Source organism: Lithobates pipiens, unplaced genomic scaffold, assembly GCF_037356315.1.
Source record: "Lithobates pipiens isolate NorthernLeopardFrog02 unplaced genomic scaffold, aLitPip1_a1.2 Scaffold_28, whole genome shotgun sequence".
Classification (NCBI taxonomy): Eukaryota; Metazoa; Chordata; class Amphibia; order Anura; family Ranidae; genus Lithobates; species Lithobates pipiens.
The window spans coordinates 83,468,303-83,492,729 of record NW_027507789.1 but is presented as its reverse complement, the minus strand read 5'-3'; the positions used below and the strand labels follow the sequence as shown (position 1 = coordinate 83,492,729).

The following is a 24,427-nucleotide window of genomic DNA, read 5'->3' as shown; positions in this document are numbered from 1 at the left end:
TCCACAACGATACCTTCGTGGAAATCCCCAGAAGGAATGGCCCCGTAAAGAAACCCAAATGCATTTCCGAATACAATTTGTTCATGGGAGGAGTCGACTTCAACGACCAAATGATGGAACCATATCTTGTCACAAGACGGACATACCATTGGTACAAAAAAAGTAGCAATTTATTTTTTTCAATTGGCCATTTATAATTCCTATGTCATTTACCGCAACGCCACCCAAAACCCCAAACGTTTCTTTGGCTACCAGGAGGAAGTTTTCACTGCCCTTATTTTCCCAAACGGCCCACCAGAAAATATCAGACGTTGTTAGTCGACTCTCCGAGCACCACTTTCCCGATAAAATCCCCCCCCAAACCAACAGGCAAAAGACGCCAAAAAAGATGTAAGGTGTGTACCAGAGCAGGAGTCAGAAGAGACACATCTTATTATTGTGCACAATGTCCTTCCCAACCAGGCCTCTGTATAGGCGACTGTTTTCGGCGTTACCATACTTCAATACATTTTTAGTGAAGTATGGTAAACATAATCCTCAGTTCCTGCCTTCATACACCTTCACACCCCTTATGCCACTGCCTGCTCTGTAACTGACCCTGGCTTGTTATTTGACCACTCTTATGCCTGCCGATTCTGTACATACCGCTGCCTGATCTGGAACTGACCCTGGACTGTTATTCGACCATGCTTCTGTCTAACGATTCTGTACATATCTCTGCCTGATCTGGAACTGACCTTGGACTGTTTGACCACGATATTTGCCTGCCTCTTGGACTGATCTTGTATTCTGCAACTGGACTAGTGGGATTCAACACGGGGTCTCACATATGTGAGGGGCTCCAGTATAGTTTTTCTGGAAGAAGAAAACAATTTTCTTTGTTTTCTTATTCCTAGATTAGGGTCTGGAGACTCGGAGACTTCAAAGAGATTTGGGAGGGAGAAGCCTCTACCCCTATCCCCATTCTGTCCTGAACGAGGCTCTACTTCTGTCTGCTGCCTGTAGGACTTACTGCCATCATGCCGCACTGACCACACCACAAGGACCTGCCTACTACCAGGACCAATATTTTTGGCACTGCTGACATCTCTGCACTGACCCTGGACTGTAATATGGACAGTATCCCTGCCTGCTGCCTAAAAAACTGTGTTCGCTGTTGCTGACCAAGTCCCTGCCTGCTGCCTGGACCAGTGATATCCTCCTGTGGACATAATGTATTTGGGGGTGTAATTCTTGGTATGTGCAGGCTATGTGTCCCTGGAACGCCGACGGTGTTTCTTGCATGTTGCGCCTCTGTATGTGGCCAGGCTGTGTAAATGTCTCACACATGTGGTATTGCCATACTCAGGAGGAGTAGTAGAATGTATTTTGGGGTGTTATTTTTGCTATGTAAATGCTATGCGTTGGAAATATCTTATAAACGGACAACTTTGTGTAAAAAAAAAAAAAAATGCGTTTTCATTTTTTTCCACATTTTCCAAAAACTTCTGGAAAAAAAATGAACCATTGAAAAGACTCATTATGCCTCAGATTATACGTTGGGGTGTTAGCTTTCCAAAATGGGGTCATTTTTTGGACGTTTCCATTGCCCTGGTGTTCCAGGGCCTTCAAAACTGTAATAGGTGGTTGAGAAATGAAATGTGTAATTTATGCTCCTAGAATGCCTGAAGGTGCTACTTCAAAATTAGGCCTCTGTATGTGGTCAGGCTGTGCGAAAGTCTCACACATGTGGTATCGTTATACTCAGGAGGAGTAGGAGAATGTATTTTGGGGTGTTATTTGTGGTATGCACATTCCGTGTGGGAGAAATAAGCTATTACGATGAAAATTTTGTGGGAAAAAAAAAAAAAAATCGTAATTTTGCAAAGAATTGTGGGAAAAAATGACAACTTAAAATAACTCACCATGCCTCTTACTAAATACATTGGAATGTCTACTTTCCAAAAAGGGGTCATTTGGGGGGCATTTGTACTTTCCTGGCTTGTTAGGGTCTCAAGAATGGAGATAGGCCTTAGTACATCAGATGTGATCTTTTTTTGCAAATCTTTATGATTTGCACCATAGCTTGTAGGCTCTATAAATTTCACACAGATCATATAATATGCAAAAATTTGGGTTATTTTTACCAAAGATGTGTAGTAGTATAAATTGTGGCCAACATTTATGAAGAAAAATTGCTAATTTGCTAAATTTTGTCACAGAAACAAAGAAAAATTCATTTTTTTTCTAAATTTTCGGTCTTTTTTCATTTATAGCGCAGAAAATAAAAAACCGAGAGGTGATCAAATACCACCAAAAGAAAGCTCTATTGGTATGAAGAAAAGGACAAAAAAATCATTTGGTTACAGTGTTGCATGACTGAGTAATTGTCATTCAAAATGTGAGAGCACTGAAAGCTGAAAATTGGTCTGGGACTGAGGGGGGTTTAAGTGCCCAGTAAGCAAGTGGTTAAGGAGTGTACTTCCCCCATATAACCCCTCCCACTACTGGGAGTCCTCAGTTTTGTAGCCAAGTAATAGAAGTGTATAAGAAGGGAGGGACTTGTGTGTCACCCGATATACATCAAAGAAAAGGATTTTACAGGTAAGCTGTTTTAACCACTTCACATCCAGGCCAATTCTGACATTTCTCTCCTACATGTAAAATTCATTTTTTTTGCTAGAAAATTACATAGAACCCCCAAACATTATATATGTTTTTTTAGCAAAGACCCTAGAGAATGCAATGACGGTTGTTGCAACTTTATCTCACACGGTATTTGCGTAGCAATTTTTCGAACGTGTTTTTTTTGGGGAAATAAAACCGTTTCATGCAAAAAAAAAAAAAAAAAAAAAAAAAACAGTATAGTTAGCCCAAATTTTTTGCATAATGTGATGGAAGAAGATACGCCGAGTAAATAGATACCCAACATGTCACGCTTCAAAATTGCTCATGGAATGGCGCCAAACTTTGGTATTTAAAAATCCCCATAGACGACGCATTAAATTTTTTTACTGGTTACATGTTTTGCGTTACAGAGGTCTAGTGCTAGAATTACTGCTCTTGCTCTAACGTTCGCGGCGATACCTCACATGTGTGGTTTGCACACCGTTTTCGTATGTGGGCGGGACTTACGTATGCATCCGCTTCTGCGTACGAGCTCACGGGGACAGGGCGCTTAAATTTTTTTAGTTTGAAAAAATTAAAAAAAGATTGGATTACTTTTATTCCTATTACAAGGAATGTAAACATCCCTTGTAATAGGAATATGGCACGATTGGACCTATTTACAGTGAGATATGGGGTCAATAAGACCCCATATCTCACCTCTAGACTGGGAAGCCTAAAATAAAATAAAAAACAAAACCGATCACGGCTTCCCAGCCAAGGTGGCGCCATTATTTTGAATGCAGAGGTCGGGCGTGACATCATAACATCGCGCCCGGCCTTCGAACGATCAGAGACTCCGGGGACCATCTGGTCCTCCGGAAATCTGTATGGTATCATCCGGGGGCCGGTGGATCCTGTGGCCGACTCACCAATGGAAGCGGTGAGTAGGTAGAAGCACTGGAGGATGGCGGGGGGGGGGGGGGGAGGGGGGGACGTCCCTGCCCGCAAGAACGATTAAGCGGCGGAACAGCTGCTATCATCGTTCTTATAGTGCAGGGAATCGCCGGCTGAAAATGCCGATATCTGAATGATGTCTGTGGCCTCAGGCATCATTCAGATATAACCACCGAAAGCCGAGGCCGTCCCTGGACGTCCTACCGGCGCAAAGTGGTTAAAAATCCTATTTTCTTTTCTTATATCAGGGGACACAGAGCCATAGTAATAACTATATGGGATGTCCCATAGCAATGGCACTTGAAGGGGGGAGGCAGAACAAAAAACAGGAGGCTAGAGTACTCATACTGCAGCCTGCAGTATAAGCTGTGCCCAAAGGCAATATCCTCATGACCCTCGATATCGATTTGACAAAATCGGATAAACGCATGAACCGACCAAGTCGTGGCCTTACAGATCCAAGCCCTAGAGGCCCGATGATGCACCACCCAAGAGTCACTAATCGCCCTAGACGAGTGTGCCCTCAATATGAGAAGGAAGAATTTTCTTCTTTAAGTTGAAGCTTGAACAGTTACCTGACAAATCCATTTGGAAAATAGTGAAACTAGACATTGCCTTCCATATCTTGGACCCTCTGGCAGTACAAACAAAACCTGTGTTTTGCGAACCTGAGCGGCCGCTTTTAAATAGACTCTGATCGCTCTTACTACATCAAGAGAATGTAGTGCTCTCTCTTCCCCAGATTAAGGCTCTGGGGAAAAAGAAGGAAGAATAATATCTTGGTTTAAATGAAAACCTGTTACCACCTTTAGTAAGAATTCAGGATGAGGACATAAAACCACCTCATCCTTATGCATAATGAAATATGGCTCTTACAAGACAGAGCCATTAGTTCCAATACGCTTCTAGTAGAAGAAATGGCAAGCAGAAAAGATTATCTCTTTCTTGTCAAAAGAACCAAGGGAATCTCTCGTAAGGTTCAAACAGCTGATCCAGCAAAGCCGATAAGACCAATCTTACATCCAAAGGATTTAGAGGTGCCTTGATAGGGGGAATAAACGTGTTACATTACCCCCTAAATAACCTAAGCATCAAGAGTGGGAAGCAAGAGGCCATAGGAAAAACTCTTACAAGGCCAATATCTGGAAAAGACCAGTTTCATTTCAGAACCTATATGCAGCAGGGCATCAGGAATCCTGCCTCAGACATACTTCCTGGGGTGCCAACCCCTGGATCCACATCAAGAAACATATGCCTTCCAGACTCTACAGTAAGTGATTCTGGAAGCCGGTTTCCTCGCATTAATCAAAGTAGACACTACCAAAGTAGATCGCCCACAATCTTTTAGAGAGTGGGATTCAACAGGCACACCTGTTAAATTTTTCGTCCCCAAGGTAGGAAGAAATTACTGGCCCTTGTGCAAGAAGGTCTGGCTATAATGGCAGAGTCCGAAGGACTCCTACTGCCATCTTTATGATCTCAGTAACTCTTCTGGGACCCGCTGGGGCCACCAGAATCACCTCCTTTTGTTCCTGCTTAATCCTGCAGAGAAGGCGCAAAAGTAGCAGAACTGGAGTAAATGCATAGATCAGTGAAAACCTGGGAAGACTATTGCATCTGTTCCGCCTGCTAGCGGACCCCTTGTTCGACAAAGTTGACAAACAAACACTGAAGCGCTAAAAGTGCATAGCCTTAACACAGATTCACCCACGTAAATGCTGAAACTAACGATTAATTTGTCTGTTGACTAATCTATCAATTATTTTTTTGGATTAGTCAACGACTATACGATTAAGTAAAAAAAATTAAAAAAATGTATAATAATCTAGCGTGTTCTTTTTGTGATTAGATAATTAAAGGGGTTGTAAAGGTAAATGTTTTTTCAACTTAATGCATTCTATGCATTAAGGTGAAAAAACATCTGACAGTGCCTGCGCCCCCAGCCCCCCCGTTTTACTTACCTGACCCCTCGAAAGTCCCGCGCTCGTCCTTTACACCATTCAGCCTGGCTGCTGAGTGGATGGATGGAAAGCAGCGCAGCCATTGGCTCGCGCTGCTGTCAATCACATCCACTGACGGCTCACGGCGCCCGCAGATGCTTCTCACCATGCGAGGGAGCGCACATGAACGTGAGAAGCATCTGCGGGAGGAAGTCGAGACAGCCGCCAAGGGAAACCCAGAAGAGCAGGTTCAGGGCCACTCTGTGCAAAACGAGCTGCACAGTGGAGGTAAGTATAACATGTTTGTTATTTAAAATAAAAAAATTCACTTTACAATCAATTTAATCCTTTGGATAACTTTACAAAAAATTATAAGTACAACTTCTAATATATTATTTTAATAACTTTTATTAAATTTTTTGCAAAAAGTACTTCAATGTGGTAAAGTTTTTACAGTATAAAAAAGTTCCAAAAATAAAATATAAACACTTTAGCATCAGGCACGAATAATGGCATTTCCATTAATTCAGAGCCAGAAGCATTAAAAAAATGCAACAAAAGCACTGCTGCTCAACACTGTGTACAAAACACATGAAAGATAATATACAAAAATAAAGTGCAACACTTGACGCATGAGGCATGAAAATGCCATATAAATTCTGCCTAGCACTTTGCAAAAGATGCATTTAGAAGGCATTATGTGGTAACTTTACTACCACATAATGCCTTCAGAACGCATCTTTTGCAAAATTTATATGGCATTATGCCTATTGACCTAAAGTGTTGTTGTTTATAAAGAAACACCACAAAAATGCTGGTCAACATACAACAACACTACGTCATTTAATCATTACTTACATAGTGTTATTGTAGAGTCGATTGAGCAGTATTTTTGTGGTGCGTTACTTGCAATTGTAATATAAAACATACCTGAGGAGGTAACAGTTTTCAAAGGAAGGAACCAAGCCCAACAAAAGCACTGCTCTACATTGTGGTTGTGCAAAAATAATGGCCAATACACTGAAGGCAGCCATGAGCCATCTCAACATAAATACACTAATACAGCCCAACAAGAACAGTGCATGAGAGCAAAAGGTTGGGGGTCTGTGTTACTTACTCCACTGCAATGCTATATTTTAGCATTGCAATGGAGGAAGGTTAGCATATCGACATGCTCTGAAGTTAGGCTTGCTCTTTTTTAGTCACAATGTTGCCAGCAACTGAGAAAAGCCTTTCAGATGGGGTTGATTTTGCAGGCACAGACAAGTAACTCTTTGCCAGCATGGCCAAGATGGGAAACCTCTTTTCATTTTCCTTCTACCATTTCAGCTGATTTTCTTCCTTTGGAATAGCCTGCTCACTGAAATACGTGTGTATCTCATTCACAACTTCACTGTGGGTTTCTTGATCTTGGATTTGACCAGTCATGTAATCATCGCCATTACTGTGGTGGTCATCTGAATCTGAAGAACCGAGCAAAGTGTCTAACAGAGACACTTGCCTCTTCTCAGAAAATGTCATGCCTGCACTGGCTGACTGTTGTTCCTCACATTGATGCTGCGTTTGTGCTTCCTCATATCTTCTTTTCACTTCAAGAGCAAGAGCTTGGACCTTGAGGTGAACTTTTAAATGGTCCTCTGCTGGCAGAAATTTTAGTTTGCGGAATGTGGGGTCCAGGGCTGCTGCAATAAGAAATTTTCTGCACCATCATCTCTGAATTTAGCTTTCCGCTCCCATCTTGATGTCATCTCCTGTGCAGCAACACTTTGGAAAGCCTTGACTGCTGCTGTCTCGTAAATTGTGCTCTGTATGGATTTCTGGAGGCCCTTTACCAGAGGAGGTAGAGCGGAATCAGTCACATAGCACTCTCCACTCAAGAAAACAGTAGCACACTCAAAAAGCTTCAGGACTTGTTCCACTTCCTCAAGTAAGCTCCACTGATCATGTTTTGAATCCAGGAAGCGCTTCCCTTGTGGTGCGACATCAGGATCGGAAAGAGTTGCAGTCACAGGCCACCTCTGCTCAAGCAGGCGACTGATCATGTGTAAAGTACTGTTCCATCTTACGGATACATCATTTATTAGTGCATGCTCAGGGGTACCCATTTGTTGCTGCTTTGCTTTAAGCTTTGTAGTGGCCAGCTCACTTTTTTTTTTTTAATGTTTCACAAGGCACTTTGCAGCCCTCAGGGTCTTGCTGATCTGGGGATCCCTCAGGGCATGGTTGACAACTAACTGCAATGTATGACCAGCACACCTGAAAGAAGAGATGCCATGCTTTTCTTCCAAAATACACAGAGCAGCGACAACATTTGCAGAGTTATCATGGACAACTACATTTACATTGGCCATGGATATCTCAAACATTTCAGCTGCTTTTTCCACCCAGTTAGCAATGTTTTCAGCTGTGTGCCTATCTTCAAGTGGCATAGTGGTCAGATTGTACGATGTAAGATTCCAGTCTTCATTGATGAAGTGGCATGTGACACCCAAGTATGCCTCTGTGGTGAGAGTTATTTTTGATTTCACATCTTTGAGTGACGCTTTCAATCTTTCAAAATTCTCCTCATATTTCTTCTCCATCAGCTTACTGAAATGGGACCTGGAGGGAAGTGTGTATCCTGGGTAAAACGTGTTGATCATCTCACGAAATCCTTGACCGTCTACAATAGAAAGAGGTCTCATATCTTTTATAATCAAGTTGAGTATGCGATTTCTAGATTGTAAGCTCTAACGAGCAGGGCCCTCTTATCCCTCCTGTATTGATTTGTATTGTAAGTGTACTGTCTGCCCTCATATTGTAAAGCACTGCGCAAACTGTTGGCGCTATATAAATCCTGAATAATAATAATATACAACGGCCATTTGGGGTGTGCAAACAGTGACATCCTTTTTATGGAAGAAGAACTCCTGCACACAGCTTTGCCTCTTCGAGGAAAAAAAAAAAACACACACACACACACACACACACAATAATAACTAACATTTAGGAACCTGAACGCTCAATGCTAATAATGTACTTGTACTGTATTTCAAAAGAGGGTACAGGTAGGGTAGTAAATGTCTGCAATAAATTAATATTATATTGTTGCTGCTCTGCGTATTTTTGAAGAAAATCTCTCAGGTGTGCTGGTCATACATTGCAGTTAGTTGTCAATGTCAACCATGCCCTGATCAGCAAGACACTGAGGGCTGCAGTGCAAAAAGTGCCTTGTGAAACATTTAAAAAAACATGAGATGGCCATTACAAAAAAAGCAATTAGCAAAGCACAGCAACAAATATGGGTACCCCACCCCTGTGCATGCACTAATAAATAAGTAAGTATAAGTAATCTAGTAAATAATTACATGATCATCTGTAATTATTTACTAGCAGCATATATTAAATTGACCACATCCACAACACAATTTGACTTTGTACTGTAAGAATTACTCCCATTTTCTCCCAAAACTAAAAAAATACTAGCAAGTACTTACAAAGATGGCTTGCCCATTTGAGGCCATAGAGCGCCAGCATGTTTTCTTCTGAGGTGCTCATGCATCGCAGTAGTGCTGCCAGGGTAAGCCATTTCGGTTTTGCAGAGGGAACAAAGGACCTTTGAAAGTCGTGGTCTGGCTTTTCGTGCTGCACCGGAACTTTTTCCCCGATTCCCGGGAGCAGGAGGTGGAGCAGCAGCCGCCACTGCCATTACCGCCATTTACCCACAAGATGAGATGAGCGTGACGCGTCAACGTGTTTCACGCATGTCGACGTATTTTCGTAGTCTATGCGTCGTGGCAGCTCTAACCCACGTTTAGGCGTGTCAGGGTTTTTTTAGTTCAAAAGCTTCTCTTCTGAACGCACAAGTGATGCTTTTTCTCCTGCCTCTTAACACCCCTGCCTCTAAATGCCTAAAGTGTGTATGGACACATATACAGGTTAACATGGAGGGGAGTTAAGAGGCAGACAAAGATAGCTCAAACTCCTGTAAAAGCAGTTTTTTTTTAGCTCAAGTGTTCATGAGGCCTAAGGAGCAATACATTACATTTTTGTTCTGTTTAGATATACTTTAGTCTGCAGGGGCATCGTAGAAAGTGAGCTTTTTGTCCCAATTATGACGCGCTAGATAGGAGTGCAGGAAAAGAATACAAGCTGCTATGTCTACAACAAAGTTAGGCCTGTTCCCACACTGGCTTCTATTTGTATACGGGCAGCTTTGCTTGTTGAATATGTTGAAGCTTTTAAAGTACCACTCCAGTTAGTAAATGCTGAAAACAGACCTTAATGCGAGTGCTAAATGCCACTTCAGCACTACTTGAAGCTTGTTCAGCCCCTGCACTCCACTTTTAAAATCAGATGGCCAGACCAATATTTCCTTTTTTTTCCCTTAACCACTTCAATACAGGGCACTTAAACACCTTCCTGCCCAGACCAATTTTGAGCTTTCAGCGCTGTCGCACTTTGAATGACAATTGCGCGGTCATGCTACACTGTACCCAAATGAAATTTTTATCATTTTTTTCCCACAAATAGAGCTTTCTTTTGGTGGTATTTGATCACCTCTACAGTTTTTATTTTTTGCGCTACAAATAAAAAAATACCGAAAATTTTGAAAAAAAAAATGTTTTTTTTTGTTTCAGTTTCAAAACTTTGTAAATAAGTACGTTTTCTCCTTCACTGATGGGCACTGATGGGGCTACACTGATGGGCACTGATGGGGCTACACTGATGGGCACTGATAAGGTGGCACTGATGGGCACCAATGAAGTGGCACTGATGGGCGACACTGATGGGCGACACTGATGGGCGACACTGATGGGCGACACTGATGGGCGACACTGATGGGCGACACTGATGGGCGACACTGATGGGCGACACTGATGGGCGACACTGATGGGCGACACTGATGGGCGACACTGATAGGTGGCACATATTGGCATAGATAGCTGGCACGGATGGGCGGCACGGATGGGCATAGATAGCTGGCACGGATGGGCATAGATAGCTGGCACGGATGGGCGGCACGGATGGGCATAGATAGCTGGCACGGATGGGCATAGATAGCTGGCACGGATGGGCATAGATAGCTGGCACGGATGGGCATAGATAGCTGGCACGGATGGGCATAGATAGCTGGCACGGATGGGCGGCACGGATGGGCATAGATAGCTGGCACGGATGGGCGGCACGGATGGGCATAGATAGCTGGCACTCGGGTGGCACAGGTGGGCACTCATAGGCGGCACAGGTGGGCACTCAAAGGCGGCACAGGTGGGCACTCAAAGGCGGCACAGGTGGGCACTCAAAGGCGGCACAGGTGGGCACTCATAGGCGGCACAGGTGGGCACTCATAGGCGGCATCGGTGTTATAGTAATGGATGCCAATCAGTGCCAAACAATAATGCATGCCAATCAGTGATGCCCATTGTGGCCACTGATTGGCATCCATTATGGGCACTGATTGGCACCCATTGTGCTGACTGGCACCCTGGTGGTCTAGGGAGGATTATGGATTTTTATTACCTTTTCCCTGGTGGTCTAGTGGTGTCCCTGGTGGTCCAGTGTGGGCATCCTCGGGGGGGCTGTGCTGATAATCGATCAGCACAGATCCCCCCCTGTCAGAGGAGCAGCCGATCGGCTCTCCTCTACTCGCGTCTGACAGACGCGAGTGAGGGAAAGCCGATCACCGGCTCTTCCCATTTACACTGTGATCAGCCGTGATTGGACACGGCTGATCACATGGTAAAGAGTCTCCGTTGGAGACTCTTTACCGAGATCGTAGTTGCCGGGTGTCAGACTGACACCCCGCAACAACGATCGCCGCGATGCGCGCCCCCGGGGGCGCGCAGCGGCTCAAAATCCTAATCACGTCATATGACGTCCAGTTAGGATTATGAAACCACTTTGCCGCCGTCAATTTGTAATAGGGCGGGCGGCAAGTGGTTAAGTTTAGAGTTTGCAAAAGACTCTCCAAAACATAATTTTTGAAAGCATAGGACCAGCAGAATAAAAAAGGAAGGTGCTGATTTTTAAGGCCCTGTGACATTTGCGCAAAATGTTTATCAAAACAATACTTTTGCTAAAAATACTATTAGCAAACAAACACATGCACAGCAAATTTAACAAGTTCTGCTAAATTCATACTAAATATAAAAGCTAGAAAAATGGAGAAACACCCTAGAAGTGGGACTTTATAGGTACTACCATTGTCACATACGTAGGAAAAGATATATAAAAAATGTTTTATTATACAAAAAAAATACATAATTACAATATCACAGAAACATATAAATAATCAAGGATGCATAACAATACACAAAAAATCATGGCTAGGTGTAATGGAGTAACCTAAACCCAACGACGTTTCAGAGACGAGTCGTATTCTCCTTCATCTGGGTTTTTTTTTCCGGTAACACCATATATCCTAATCACTAGAAAGGTACATTCTAGCATCCAAAACTATTTTTTTTAAAATGCAGAAGAGACATCCTGACACAGGGGCCAATCCGAATCCTGTCCAACCAGATATTCTTTAAAGAGTATATAGATGGTAAACAAGAAAAAGGAAAATTGGAAAAAGACAAGGGAATAATATTGCATTCCCCCACTTAATCACCTATCCTATCAGCCACACTGCAGTCCAAAATATCAGACCAACAGGGGGCCTACATGTGCACTGGGGCCCAGAAGAGGCTGGAGACTCTTAAGCCTCATACATACGATCGGACTTTGTACAAACTTTTCCGTGGACTTTTGTACAAAGGGCGTGGTCCACAAGTTTGTATTGCATACACACGGTCGGACTTTTTGACAACAAACACGAACGTAGTGACGTCACAACGTACTGACGCCACTTCAAAAGAGGACGTTCAATGACTCCAGCGCCACCTTTGGTCAACTTCTGTATTGTAGTCTGATCTTTTGCATTGGTTCTGAGCATGCGTGTTTGTACCTTGTACAAAAGTCCAATGCTTTTGCGTACACACGGTCAGACTTTGCTCCACCGGACTTTTGTTGCCAGAAAGTTTGTCCGTTCGCACAGCCAACAAAAGTCCGATGAAAACAGAAAAAGTTTGTCCGATGGAGCGTACACACAGTCGGATGTTGCTCCAAAACAGCTAATTTGCATGTTTGTTGTCAAAAAGTCCGACCGTGTGTACGGGCCTTATGTCAAACATTGATGTCGCTTACAGGCCACTAATAAACAGGACAGGGACGCATCAAGGGCCCTGGGGTCCCATGAAGTTGTACCCACTGCACAGACTGGGTTCAAGTCACGGCCCCACCAAGTATGCCAAAACCAGTGTCCATCTCCAAGCCCTGGCATGCCACTTCAGCACTACTTGATGCTTGTTCAGGCCCTGCACTCCACTTTTAAAATCAGAAGGCCAGACCAATATTTCCTTTTTTTTTTTTCCCTTAAGTTTAGAGTTTGCAAAAGACTCTGCAAAACATAATTTTTGAAAGCATAGGACCAGCAGAATAAAAAAGGAAGGTGCTGATTTTTAAGGCCCTGTGACATTTACGCAAATGTTTATCAAAACAATACTTTTGCTAAAAATACTATTAGCAAACAAACATACACAGCAAATTTTACAAGTTCTACTAAATTCCTACTAAATATAAAAGCTAAACCATATTTAAGTTAATAACAAATATTTGTAACATTTAAAATTGTGCTTCATTGGGAAATGATGCAAATCGAAAGGTACGCAAAACTATATATAATAAAAAAAAAAATAAAAAAAAAAAAACAAGGGGGCATGGTCTCCAGATGCGCACACCCCATATAAGAAACGGCGGACAGCGGGAGCCCACACAACAGCAAGAAAAAGACAGCGGAGGGAGAAGACAGTGCAGCGAGAAGAACCGGACCAGAGGGAGCACACATCACCAGAAAAAGAAGGCACATTGGAGCTACGACAGGAGGACATTTTTAATAAAAGACTGTTAAAAACCTGTGTACTGTTTTTTTCCCCCAGATTTCTATAAGCCCCCACAAGGGAAGAGGCCCTTGTCCCCATCAACATGATGCTATGGGGTGGGGGGCGCAGAGGCCCCCCTGCCGCAAACCCCCCCCCCCCCCCCCATGTTGGTGGTACGTGGCCTAGTAAAATCCAGGAGGGGGGGGTGCATTTTATTATTATCCCCTCCTTTCCTGACTTGCCGGGCTGCATGCTTGGATAAGGGTCTGGCATGATGGATTCCCCAACCACCCCACCCCCCACCGATTTTTTTTTTTTGGTGCAGGTTCCCCCCCCCCCCCCCCCCCACAAGATTTATACAAGACTCAAAGGACCTGGCTGGTATGAACGCAGCAAAGTTGGATCCCGTTCATTGAAGTCGAATGGAAGTAGGGCCGATGTCTCAGGGCAAAGTTGGATCCACAGTCGTGTCATACCAGTGTAAACCCGGCCTAACTCCAATCCACTGATCACTAATTTACAGCGGTCAGCCACTTATCAAAGCTATCAGATGTTTAGCACTCTGCTGAAGCGTTTTACTATAAGCTCGTTGTCATTTAAGTGACCATGAGCTTATAGCAGAAGGAGGAATGCCAAGTCCAGAGTACAGGCCTGGCGAGCTGTAAGCAGTTCTATAGGTCAGTACGCGGTACAGACCTGGCAGTAAAAGGGTTGAAGTGACAGTATGAACACCCATTAAAGAGGGGGTCCACCCGAAGAAAAAAAATATTAAAAGCCAGCAGCTACAAATACTGACTTTTAATAAATGGACACTTACCTTTCCTGGAGTCCAGCGATGTCGCCAGCCGAGGCTGATCAATCACTCGGCTCTCGGCTGCTGCCTCCACCATTCTCGTTGAGGGAATCAGGAAGTGAAGCTCTGTGGCTTTACTTCCCGGTTCCCTACTGCACATGCGCGAGTCGCGCAACGAGAATGCTCTGCACTGTCTCTGGGACCCGTGTGTGTCCCAGCAGACAGCGTGGCGGGACAGGAAGAGGCATAAACTCCCATGGGAGTCTATGCCCGGAAGAGGGTGCAAATACCTGTCTTAGAGAGGTATCTGCACCCCCTCGCACCTGACAGGTGGCAACTGTGGCAATGAGTGGAAGTTCCACTTTAGGGTGGAACTCTGCTTTAAGATCTATGTATAACATTTCCAAACAGGAGCTGAAGGATTCTTTAAAGCAGGGGTGCCCAACTGCTGGCCCGCTCTGACGCAGCCCGCCACCTCTTGCTCTGGGGTGGCGGGTCGGCAAACCCAGGTTCCCGACCCGCCACCCCCAAGCATCAGTGCTAAGAACAGAGTCGGTGCTAGAGGCAGCAGAGCCGATGCTTCCTGTATAGCTCCAGTTCCTGTCACAGACGGAGTGATACCAAACTGTACTCTGCCTGTGACATGAGCTATACAGGAAGCATCGGCTCTGCTCTCTACTGCTTCCTCCTGCACAGACTCCTGTCACACAGGTGCTCGTGGATGTTGGGTCGGAAACCAGCCAGCAGTACTCACCAGCAGGACCCACCCTAGAGGACAGCCAGCAGCAGCCAGCCATACCTGCATGAATCCTGAAGAAAAAGTGACGATTGAGGTCAGTTGAGATGCAGGTAAACCACAGTGCATCAGTGTGAAAGCAGCCTTTGGTCCCTTTCACAAGATAGGTCTGATTGGGTCTGCCTGTCCATTTTTCAGGTGGACCCAGTCAAGCCCTCCTTTCACCTTTACAGAGCAGCAGATTCAAACATACCTGTGTACGTTTACACCCACCTAACGCCAATCCGAACCACAAAAAACAGAATGACATTTGTCCTCTTGTTGGGCCGAATTGGATCTCAGGGTCCATAGAGTACACGAGGTGTGTGTCCATGTCTGCTCTGCATATGCAGAATGCACACAAACCTGTCTGCCCGCTCTGCTCATTGCAGCCTGCGACTGGTTACCAAGTCACTAAAGTGGTCCTTGCTCTGCAAGGTGAGCACCTGAGCGTAGCGTTTTCAAGCGTTTTTTGCTGCGTTTTTTACTGCAATGTTAAAAGAAGAAAAACGCCCAAATCTGTTCAATTCGAGCGACAAAAAAGGGTCCGGAACTTGTTTGAGCTTCAGGCGTTCGGCTTCAGGCGACATGTAGTAGAGATGTGAACCATCTCCATTGAGAGAAATATAATTTTTCCCCTCCAGCGTTTTTTAGCTTCAGGCTTCAAGCTACAAAACGCTCAGGTGTGAATGGGGTCTCACAGCTCAGTCTCTGTGCTATAAGCACATTTTCAGCACATAAATATCTGGCACCCATGGATGCATGCGTGTGGGCATTAAAACCCACCCACTTTATCACCAGAAATATGCATTACATGGGCAGCAAAAAGTTAAAAATAGTATACACTTTTCCTCCATTAATAAGCATACTATTGTTGCAAAAGAAGCATAGAATAAATGTTTAGTCTTACCTGTTTCCACATTATCACTAAAAGAGGTGTCAGACTGATAGGAGAGAAGAAAAAAAAAAAAAACACGTTATTAAAAATGCAAGTCTTTGACCCTGCTGCAAATGAGGTCCAACCCTTGCCATCTGTTCCTTTCGCCATGCTCCCCTATCAGTACCATTAGTGGGGCAACATATGACCTCCCACCAGGTCGCCATTCTCCCAGGCCTAAGCATCCAATTGTCAAGCATTAACATGGGAGCAAGGGGATACGTCATGTACCCTGGGTAAGTTCCAACACATATGACTTTAGGTTAGCTTACACAGGGATAGAACAGGGATCTGATGGAGGGATGTGACAGTGGGGGAGGGATGTGACAGTGGGGGAGGGTTGGTGAGGGTATTAGTGAGAACCTGTCACTTTACCCTATGGTAAATCACACAAAAAAAAACAACAGAACCAAGGATATCTTCTTGGGTGGCTGTAGAGTCCTCATCACATCGTTTGAAAGCTTTCACCAAGCCCAAGGGATGTTCTATTTTCCTGACCCAACAGTATAGTTTTTACTGATTGTTTCTATACACCCACACAACGAATAAACTGACCAGTCTGTCAGATGAATAACATACACAAAACGTGACTCTGTTATTAATACACCGGGGATATGACTGACTACTGTGTCAGTACCCTGCGCCAACACATAACAGAGGATACAGGAAGAGTCACTCTTTGTAAGAATACTCTCTGCCCCGCGCCCTTGTGTGTCCTCTTCCCCGGCCTAGTAACTCTGACCATCCCCGGCCTACCCTATGCCGCCGTCCTTACTTTGCTCCATGAGTCCTCGAGGGATACGACAACACCCGCTTCCGACATTCTGCTCCAGCAGAGGCTGTGAAGGCCGCAGTGTGAACAGTCGGAGGAGCGCCACTTGCTGGGCGGAGAGTGTAAGGTCTGGTCCACTTGTGTCGGTGTATGTCTGTCTCCCATGATTTGCTTCACGTCTGCAAGAATTTTAAGTCAGGTTGCAGAATTTGACAAGCCGCTACATGGCAGACTCGCCCACTAAGATCAATGGGGTTGCAGTATGACAATAAAAAAATAGGTGTTAGCAGTAGCTCCTTCTGAACACCTGCTAGCCACTGCTATTCTGCCCTCCGAGAAGCGATCTACCACAGATCACTTTTCAAAAGCTAGCAAGAATTACAGCCTGTTTGAAAGAGCCCTTACTGTAGGACGCTATTGCTGCAACAATCTTAAAAAGAAATACCACCATAATAGTAAACAAGAAAGTGGAGACCTATTTCAGGTTAAAGTAAAATGTTGATTGTGTTGAATATGCGATTATTGTATCTCATGTTTCAGATAATTATGAGACAAGATGCGTCTTTAAGGTCCTCTGTCACTGACAGCTGAGGTTTCTTTTCTCCAAAAAGCTTCTTTGCCTGTATAACTCCAATGCCTTTTGAAAGAGGCTTATACTTACACCTTCCCATGCTGCAAGTTTGAAAATGACTTGCCAAGTTTCACAAGTTTGTTGCTTAATTGCAGCAAGTCTGCAATGCATGATTTCAGGTCAACTTTCTTTGCAAGTTCTGGTTCATTTATGTGTAATATTTATTCCACCACAAGGGTCACTGTGACAGAATTTTCATAATTTCTCCCTGCAGTGTGTAAGGTTTTTCTTTAAAGTGGTTGTAAAGTAATTTTTAGACTTTTACCTACAGGAAAGCCTATAATAAGGCTTACCTGTAGGTAAAAAAAGTATCTCCTAAACCTATATGGTTTAGGAGATATTCCCCTCGCAATGCGCCGCTTACTGCAGCGGCGCATGCGCACAGGGGATTCTCGGCTGGAAGCCCAGCAGACGCCGGACCCTGCCGATGACGAAATTTCCGACGCGCATGCGCGGGAGTGACAATATCGCGGCTCTGGCCACTCACAGCGCCGGAGCCACGATACCCGGAAGAAACGCAGAGGGAACTGCAGAGGGAAGATGTCAGCTCCCTCGGCGTGGATCGGGCCAGATGTCGGGGCCTCGTTCTAAGGTAAGTATTTCATAATGAGCTAGTATGTGGTGCATACTAGCTCATTATGCCTTTTCCTTTGCAGGTGAGAAAAAAAATAAAAAATTCAGCGGGTTTACAACCGCTTTAATTGGTGCTGGGACAGCCATAGAATCACTTTGGGAGTGAAGTGCAGAGAGGTAAGTGGTAACCATGAGAGCTGATATGAAGTTCAGGAAGGTAGAAATCAAGGAGTGACTAAACCTAATATCCCATTGTGTACTACAATTTGTAATTTTTTTATTTTTTCTTGTTTATATTATGAGATTTAGCAGAAAATGTGTGTGTATATGTGTGTTCCAGCTGCAAATTTTTTTTTTTGTTAAAAGTCAGCAGCTACAAACACTGTAGCTGCTGACTTTTAATAGGACACTTACCTGTCCAGGAAGCCCACGATGTTGCGCCCCCCCCCCCGGCCAATCTGTCCACTGGATCGGGTGCAGCCTCTGCCATTTTAAGGGAAACCGGTAGTGGAGCATTCAGGCTTCACTGCCGGTTTCCTGCTGCGCATGCGTGGCATCACGTGGCACTTCCTGAATGGCGCCGTCATCTTCTGGAACAAACACAGGTCCTAGAAGGCAGCAGGAAATGATGCCCTGAGCCATGGCGATACTGAGGCAGAAGTACACAAGGTACTTCAATAAAGCTAGGAAGGAGCAAGAAAAAAAAAAATCAATTGCCAAAAACAAGTGGTGAAGGGCTAGTCTTTCCTTTTTAAGATCTAGTTGAAAAGGTGGTTGGAACTCTAATTTAACAAGAGATGGAAATACCTTGAAACCTTGAAGACCCGGTGCAAGAAACCTGGTAGTTCCACCACTGTATAGAGGACTACACATCCCAGCAATACAGTAACAATGCAGAAAAGCACCAGTTATAGGGGTGTATATAGAGCGCCATGCATTGTGTATAGAGTAAGGATGAGCTCAGTTGTGTTCACATGCTCCACGTGCAGAGTCCGCCAGGAAGTCAGCACAGCACTGCACTAATCACAGGCAGTGAGACATTGCCCCAAGCTGCAGAGATCGGGCAATGTCTCATTGCCTGTGATTGGCACAGTGCTGCGCCGAATTCCTGGCGGGCTCTGCACGTGGAGCATGCAAACACGCCTGAGCTCATCCCTAATATAGAGCAGGCATGTCTAAAGTGCGGCCTGCATTCTGGTTTAATATGGCCACCCTGGTAATTTGGATAGATATATACTGTGTTTATCAGCGCTATCTCGGAGAGGTGCCTTCAGATTACATACAGGAGGATCTCCTGTTTACTCTGCAGCGTCTGTAACAGGAAGTCCCGTCTCCTGGGTTGCCTTTGGATGACTGTTCTGTCTATCATAGGAGGTGGGACTTTTATTTAAAGAGGCCATCGAGTAAACAGGAGATTCTCCTGTATGTAAGCTATTGGTGCTTGCCCTTGTCCCCTCCGAGGCTGCAGATGGGGATCAATCAGGCTACACTGATGGCAATGATGAGGCTGCATTCATGGCAATGGTGAGCTGCAGATGGGCACTGATTAGGCTGCATTGATGGGCACTGACCCTTATTTTTCTTCACAATTCTTTATTTAAAATTTTAATTTTTTTCCCTGAAACTTCTCTCTTAGCCCTTGTACACACAGTCGGACATTCTGACAAAAAAATCCATCGGATTTTGCTCGACGGATTTTGTCCGAAACTGGTGTTGCATACACATGGTCGGACAAAGTTGTCGGAAAATCCGATCGTTCGTAACGTGATGACGTTATTTAGTTACGATAGGACTACGTTCAGGCTAGTAGCCAATAGCTTTGGTCTCGTAATTTGATCTGAGCATGCGTGGCACTTTACCTGATCGGAATTCTCTACAAGCGATCGGACAAAGTCCGATCGGATCATGTTGTCTGAAGATTTTTATATCCAGCTCTCAAACTTTGTTGGTCAGACATTCCGACGGAAAAAGTCAGATGAAGCCCACACATGGTCGGATTATCTGACAAACACGGTCCGATCGGACATTTTCTGTCGGAATATCCGACCGTGTGTACAAGGGCTTAAAGTGAAGGTGTTTGTTATACGCCTGTGCACGTTATACGCCTATAAATACGGTATATTCAAATAACAGGCCCAAGCTCATCCTTAGTCCTGAGCAGCGCTCTGGGATTCGTTGGGGCCACTAAAGAGATTTTATATATATATATATATATATATATATATATATATATATATAATTTCTATCTAGCTAAAAAAAATATCTTTTTTTTTTTTTAAATCTCTCCAAATAACATGCCCAAGCTCAGTCCCTTCACCACACACAGCCAGAAAGACAAGAGAATTCTTGTTGGGCAGTGTATTAGTGGTCGGACGAGCACACTTAGACCGAATTTTAATGGTTCAAAGAATGTCAGGCAAAATGGTTGGCTCTCATGCATGTTCACTTCATAAAATCTGTCCCTCCTTTCAAAAAAGTTTGGACACCCCTGATACAGAGAGATGACTGCACTGAACGGTGTTGTAAAGAGATCCATGTACTGTATCAGACATCCCAAGTCTCCCACATTTGGCTGCAAGCGCAGAGCGATCTCCCGGCTGGGCCTGTCACTCAGCAACAGACAGAAGACAGAGCTCTCTGTCTTGGTCTGTGGCCAGGGGAGGGGACTGGGCAGGGACGGAGGCGGGAGCGCTCTGCTGGTGGACATTGATAAGGTGGGCTGCACTGGTGGGCACTGATAGGCTGCACTGATGAGGTGGCACGAATGGACACTGATGGTCACTGAAAGGCTGCTCTGATGGACATTGATGGGTTGCGCTGGTAGGCAATGATAGGCTGCATTTAATTAGCACTGGTAAGGCAGGCTGCATATCATTGGCACTGGTAAGGCTGCATTTCATTGTGGGGTGGGGGGGTTTAGCGCCGACATGAAGCATCACCTCCCTGAAATAAATTTTTGAAGGTTGGGATGTCTGCTAGAGAGCCCCATGCATTGTGCTTTATACAGACTTATCCCTTTCATGGGAAATAGGTGGCAGGTGGATACTTTTGTCACCATCTATACCGGGCTCACCTCAATTTACAAAGGTCTCAGGTCACATGACCTTTCTGATCTAAGCATGCCTTATATCTCTGAAAGTAGAGCAGGGAGATGAGCAGAGGGTTCCCCCACTACTGGTTTCTCTATTGTGCTGTATTGGGCTTGGTCTATAAGTGGCTAGATTTGCCTCCTACATTGTGTGCAATGTCTACAATTTTCCTTCTTAATGTTGATGTCTTCTGTAGCTTTTGTCCTGGCTTGCTAGTCTCTGAAATCTCTGTATTTATGCATCTGTTGTCCCTAGATCTGAAAACACAACGATTCCCATCACGGGATACCCTGTGTATCTGTAATACCGTATATACTCGAGTATAAGCCGAGATTTTCAGCCTCTTTTTTGAGGCTGAAAGTGCCCCCCTCGGCTTATACTCGAGTCATCGCTGTCTGCCCGCTCGATCAGCGTGTCGAGCAGACAGACAGCGGCCATTCTATAATTCAAAAGCTCCGCCTTCGCCTGTGATAGGCGGAACACTGAATTTCCCAGCAGCCTGTGTTCCGCCTATCACGGACATCGTATCATCCTCGTACTACGGACGAGGATGATACGATGTACGTGATAGGCGGAACACAGGCTGCTGGGAAATTCAGTGTTCCGCCTATCACAGGCGAAGGCGGCGGCGCAGCTTTTGAATTTTACAATGGCCGCCGAGGCGCAGACGAAGAGGGCACGGGACGGAGGCAAGGCAAGGCACGGCACGGGACGGGACGGGACGGCGGCAAGGCACGGCGGCAAGGCACGGCGGCAAGGCACGGCGGCAAGGCACGGCGGCAAGGCACGGAGGCAAGGCACGGAGGCAAGGAGGCAAGGCACGGGACGGAGGCTCGGGACAAAGGCTCGGGACACAGGTAGGCTGGACACACACACACACACACACACACACACACACACACACACACACACACACACACACACACACACACACACACACACACACACACACACACACACATGGATGGATACACACACACACAGGGATGGATGGATGGATGGAGACACACACACACAGGGATGGATGGATGGATGGATGGAGACACACACACACAGGGATGGATGGATGGATGGACACACACACACACAGGGATGGACGGACACACAGGGATGGACGGACACACAGGGATGGACAGGCATGTCTCACCCTCGGCTTATACACGAGTCAATAAGTTTGCCAGTTTTTTTGGGGGTAAATTGGGGGCCTCGGCTTATATTCGGGTCGGCCTATACTCGAGTATATACGGTAATAAAAAATGGTGTGCTGATTCAAGAATCTATGCAGCAAAAATAGACAAATATGCATTAATGGCTATCCCTGATTTAAAAAAAAATGCATTAATATGTGATAATGTTGTGAAACAATGATGAAGTGCACTAATTCAAGAAGCTATGCAGCAAAAATAGACAAATATGCATACATTAGTATCCCTAATTAATTATAAAAAAAAAAAATACAATAATATGCGGTAGTATGTGAAACAGTGATAAAACTGGTCAAATGAAAAGCAGATATTCATCTTATATTACATAAAAAAATAATAAAATATCTGCTTTTGATTCAAGCACTTTTATCACTGTTTCACATATTATCACATATTTTTGTTCCTTTTTGTTTTTTTAAATTGGGGATAGTCATTTATGCACATTTGTCTATTTTTGCTGTTTAACTTCTTAAAGTGGTTCTGCACCTTTAAAAAAAATATTAAAAGCCAGCAGCTACAAATATTGCAGCTGCTGACTTTTAATAAATTCACACTTACCTGTCCCAGGGTCCAGCGATGTCGGCGGCAGATGACGAGCGATCGCTCATCTCTCTGCTGCCCCCGCCGCCATCCTCTGTCAGGGAATCGGGAAGTGAAGCGTTGCGGGTTCACTGCCCGGTTCCCTACTGTGCATGCGCGAGTCAGCTGTGCATCTCTGCTGGTCCCCGCTGTATCCTGGGAACTGTGTGTCTCCCAGAAAACAACGGGGGGGGGGGGGGCGGGGCATCTGCGGCGGTCTGCAGAGGCCTTGTCCCGGAAGTGGGTGCAGATACCTGGATACAAATACAGCACGATAGAGAAACCAGTAGTGGGGGAACCTTCTGCTCATCTCTCTGCTTAAGACCCCTTTCACACTGGCACCACTCCACTTTAGCGGTAAAGTGCCACTAGTTTTAGCGGTGCTTTTCGGCCACTAGCCGGGAGCTTTTAACCCCCGCTAGCGGCCAAAGAAAGAGTTAAATGTGCCCAAAAAGCTCTGCTGCCGAAGCACTTTGCAGGCGTTTTGGCAGTGGTGCCCATTCATTTCAATTGGGAGGGGCAATGGAGGAACGGTGCTCCAAAGATGCTGCTTGCAGGACTTTTCCTAACGTCCTGCAACTGCAACGTTTTAAAATGAAAGTCATGGGGAGGGGGCGTGGCCTGGACGGCGATGGTATACGACGTGAGTGAGAGGAGCTCCGCTCTCGGTAGATCCTTTGCTAATATCCTGAGTGCCCATTCTGGACTATCAATGACTCCTCCGGCTGCCTCATTGCTGGATAAATACAGGCAAGTGGAGAAAGGCCACGAGGAGCAAGATGGCGGCTCCCCGCCTGCTCATCCGGAACACACAGGGACAGATACCAATAAAGTGCTTGAGGCAATCTCTGCGTGTCAGTCCTCTCTAACTACAAAAATTGAGGAGATAAGAGTGGACATCTCTCTCATCAGGCAGGACATGACTAAGATCTGTTATAGGGTCAAAGAGGCAGAAACCAGGATCGGTCAGGCGGAGGATGTACTATACCCCCTGCAGCATGCACAAGAGGACATACAACGCCAGCTTCAGCAATTGGCTCAAAAGCATGACGATTTGGAAAATAGAGCCCGCAGATCGAACCTCAGATTCATTGGCTTACCTGAGGGGGCTGAGGGATAGGATCAGGCTACATTCTTGGAAAAACTCCTTATTAAGACCTATGGCAGAGAGGCCCTGTCCGCCACCTTTGTGGTAGAGCGGGCTCATCGCATGCCCGCACGCCGCCCACCTGAGGGTGCTCCACCGTGCACGTTCATCGCCAAATTACTTAACTATCATGACCGCAACACCATCCTGCGACTGAACCGTGAGAAGGGCAACATTGCCTTTCAGGCGGGACATGTGATGGTATTCCCGAACTTCTCAGTGGAGGTCCAGAAACAGAAGTCCCGTTTTCCGGATGTCAAGAGGCGTCTTAGGGCTCATCACCTGAAATACGCGATGCTGTTCCCAGCGAGGTTGCGCATTGTTGGAGAGGATAAAACATACTTCTTTGAGGACCCAGCACAGGCATCGGGATGGCTGGACCAGAGGGAGGCGGACAGGAATTGTAATGCTTGAAATCAAGTGACTGTTGCCCTATGCAGGGGATAAGTCGCTCACATTTCTGTCCCTGTATGACCAATCACCTTGTCTATACACCCTGATGGTTACTGATTGGCTTTGATTTGCCTACCGGGGACTGT

General features: G+C 45.2%; 1 protein-coding gene across 9 annotated transcripts in view; it reads right to left on the bottom strand.

The window, feature by feature from the left end:
• Positions 1 to 17,389, bottom strand: part of MLX (MAX dimerization protein MLX) — a 258,108-nt gene extending 240,719 nt beyond the window's left edge. For 2 of the 9 annotated variants that reach the window (XM_077459432.1, XM_077459431.1), the window contains exons 1-2: positions 16,668 to 17,317; positions 15,866 to 15,899 (exon numbers count right to left, since the gene is read on the bottom strand). In XM_077459432.1, the coding sequence (XP_077315558.1) occupies positions 15,866 to 15,899; positions 16,668 to 16,829 (196 nt within the window). In that variant the 5' untranslated portion in view covers positions 16,830 to 17,317. Of the gene's footprint in view, positions 1 to 15,865; positions 15,900 to 16,648 lie in introns of all 9 variants that reach the window. The other 7 variants (XM_077459434.1, XM_077459436.1, XM_077459437.1 and 4 more) reach the window with 7 other exon arrangements.
• Positions 17,390 to 24,427: the final 7,038 nt, after the last annotated feature.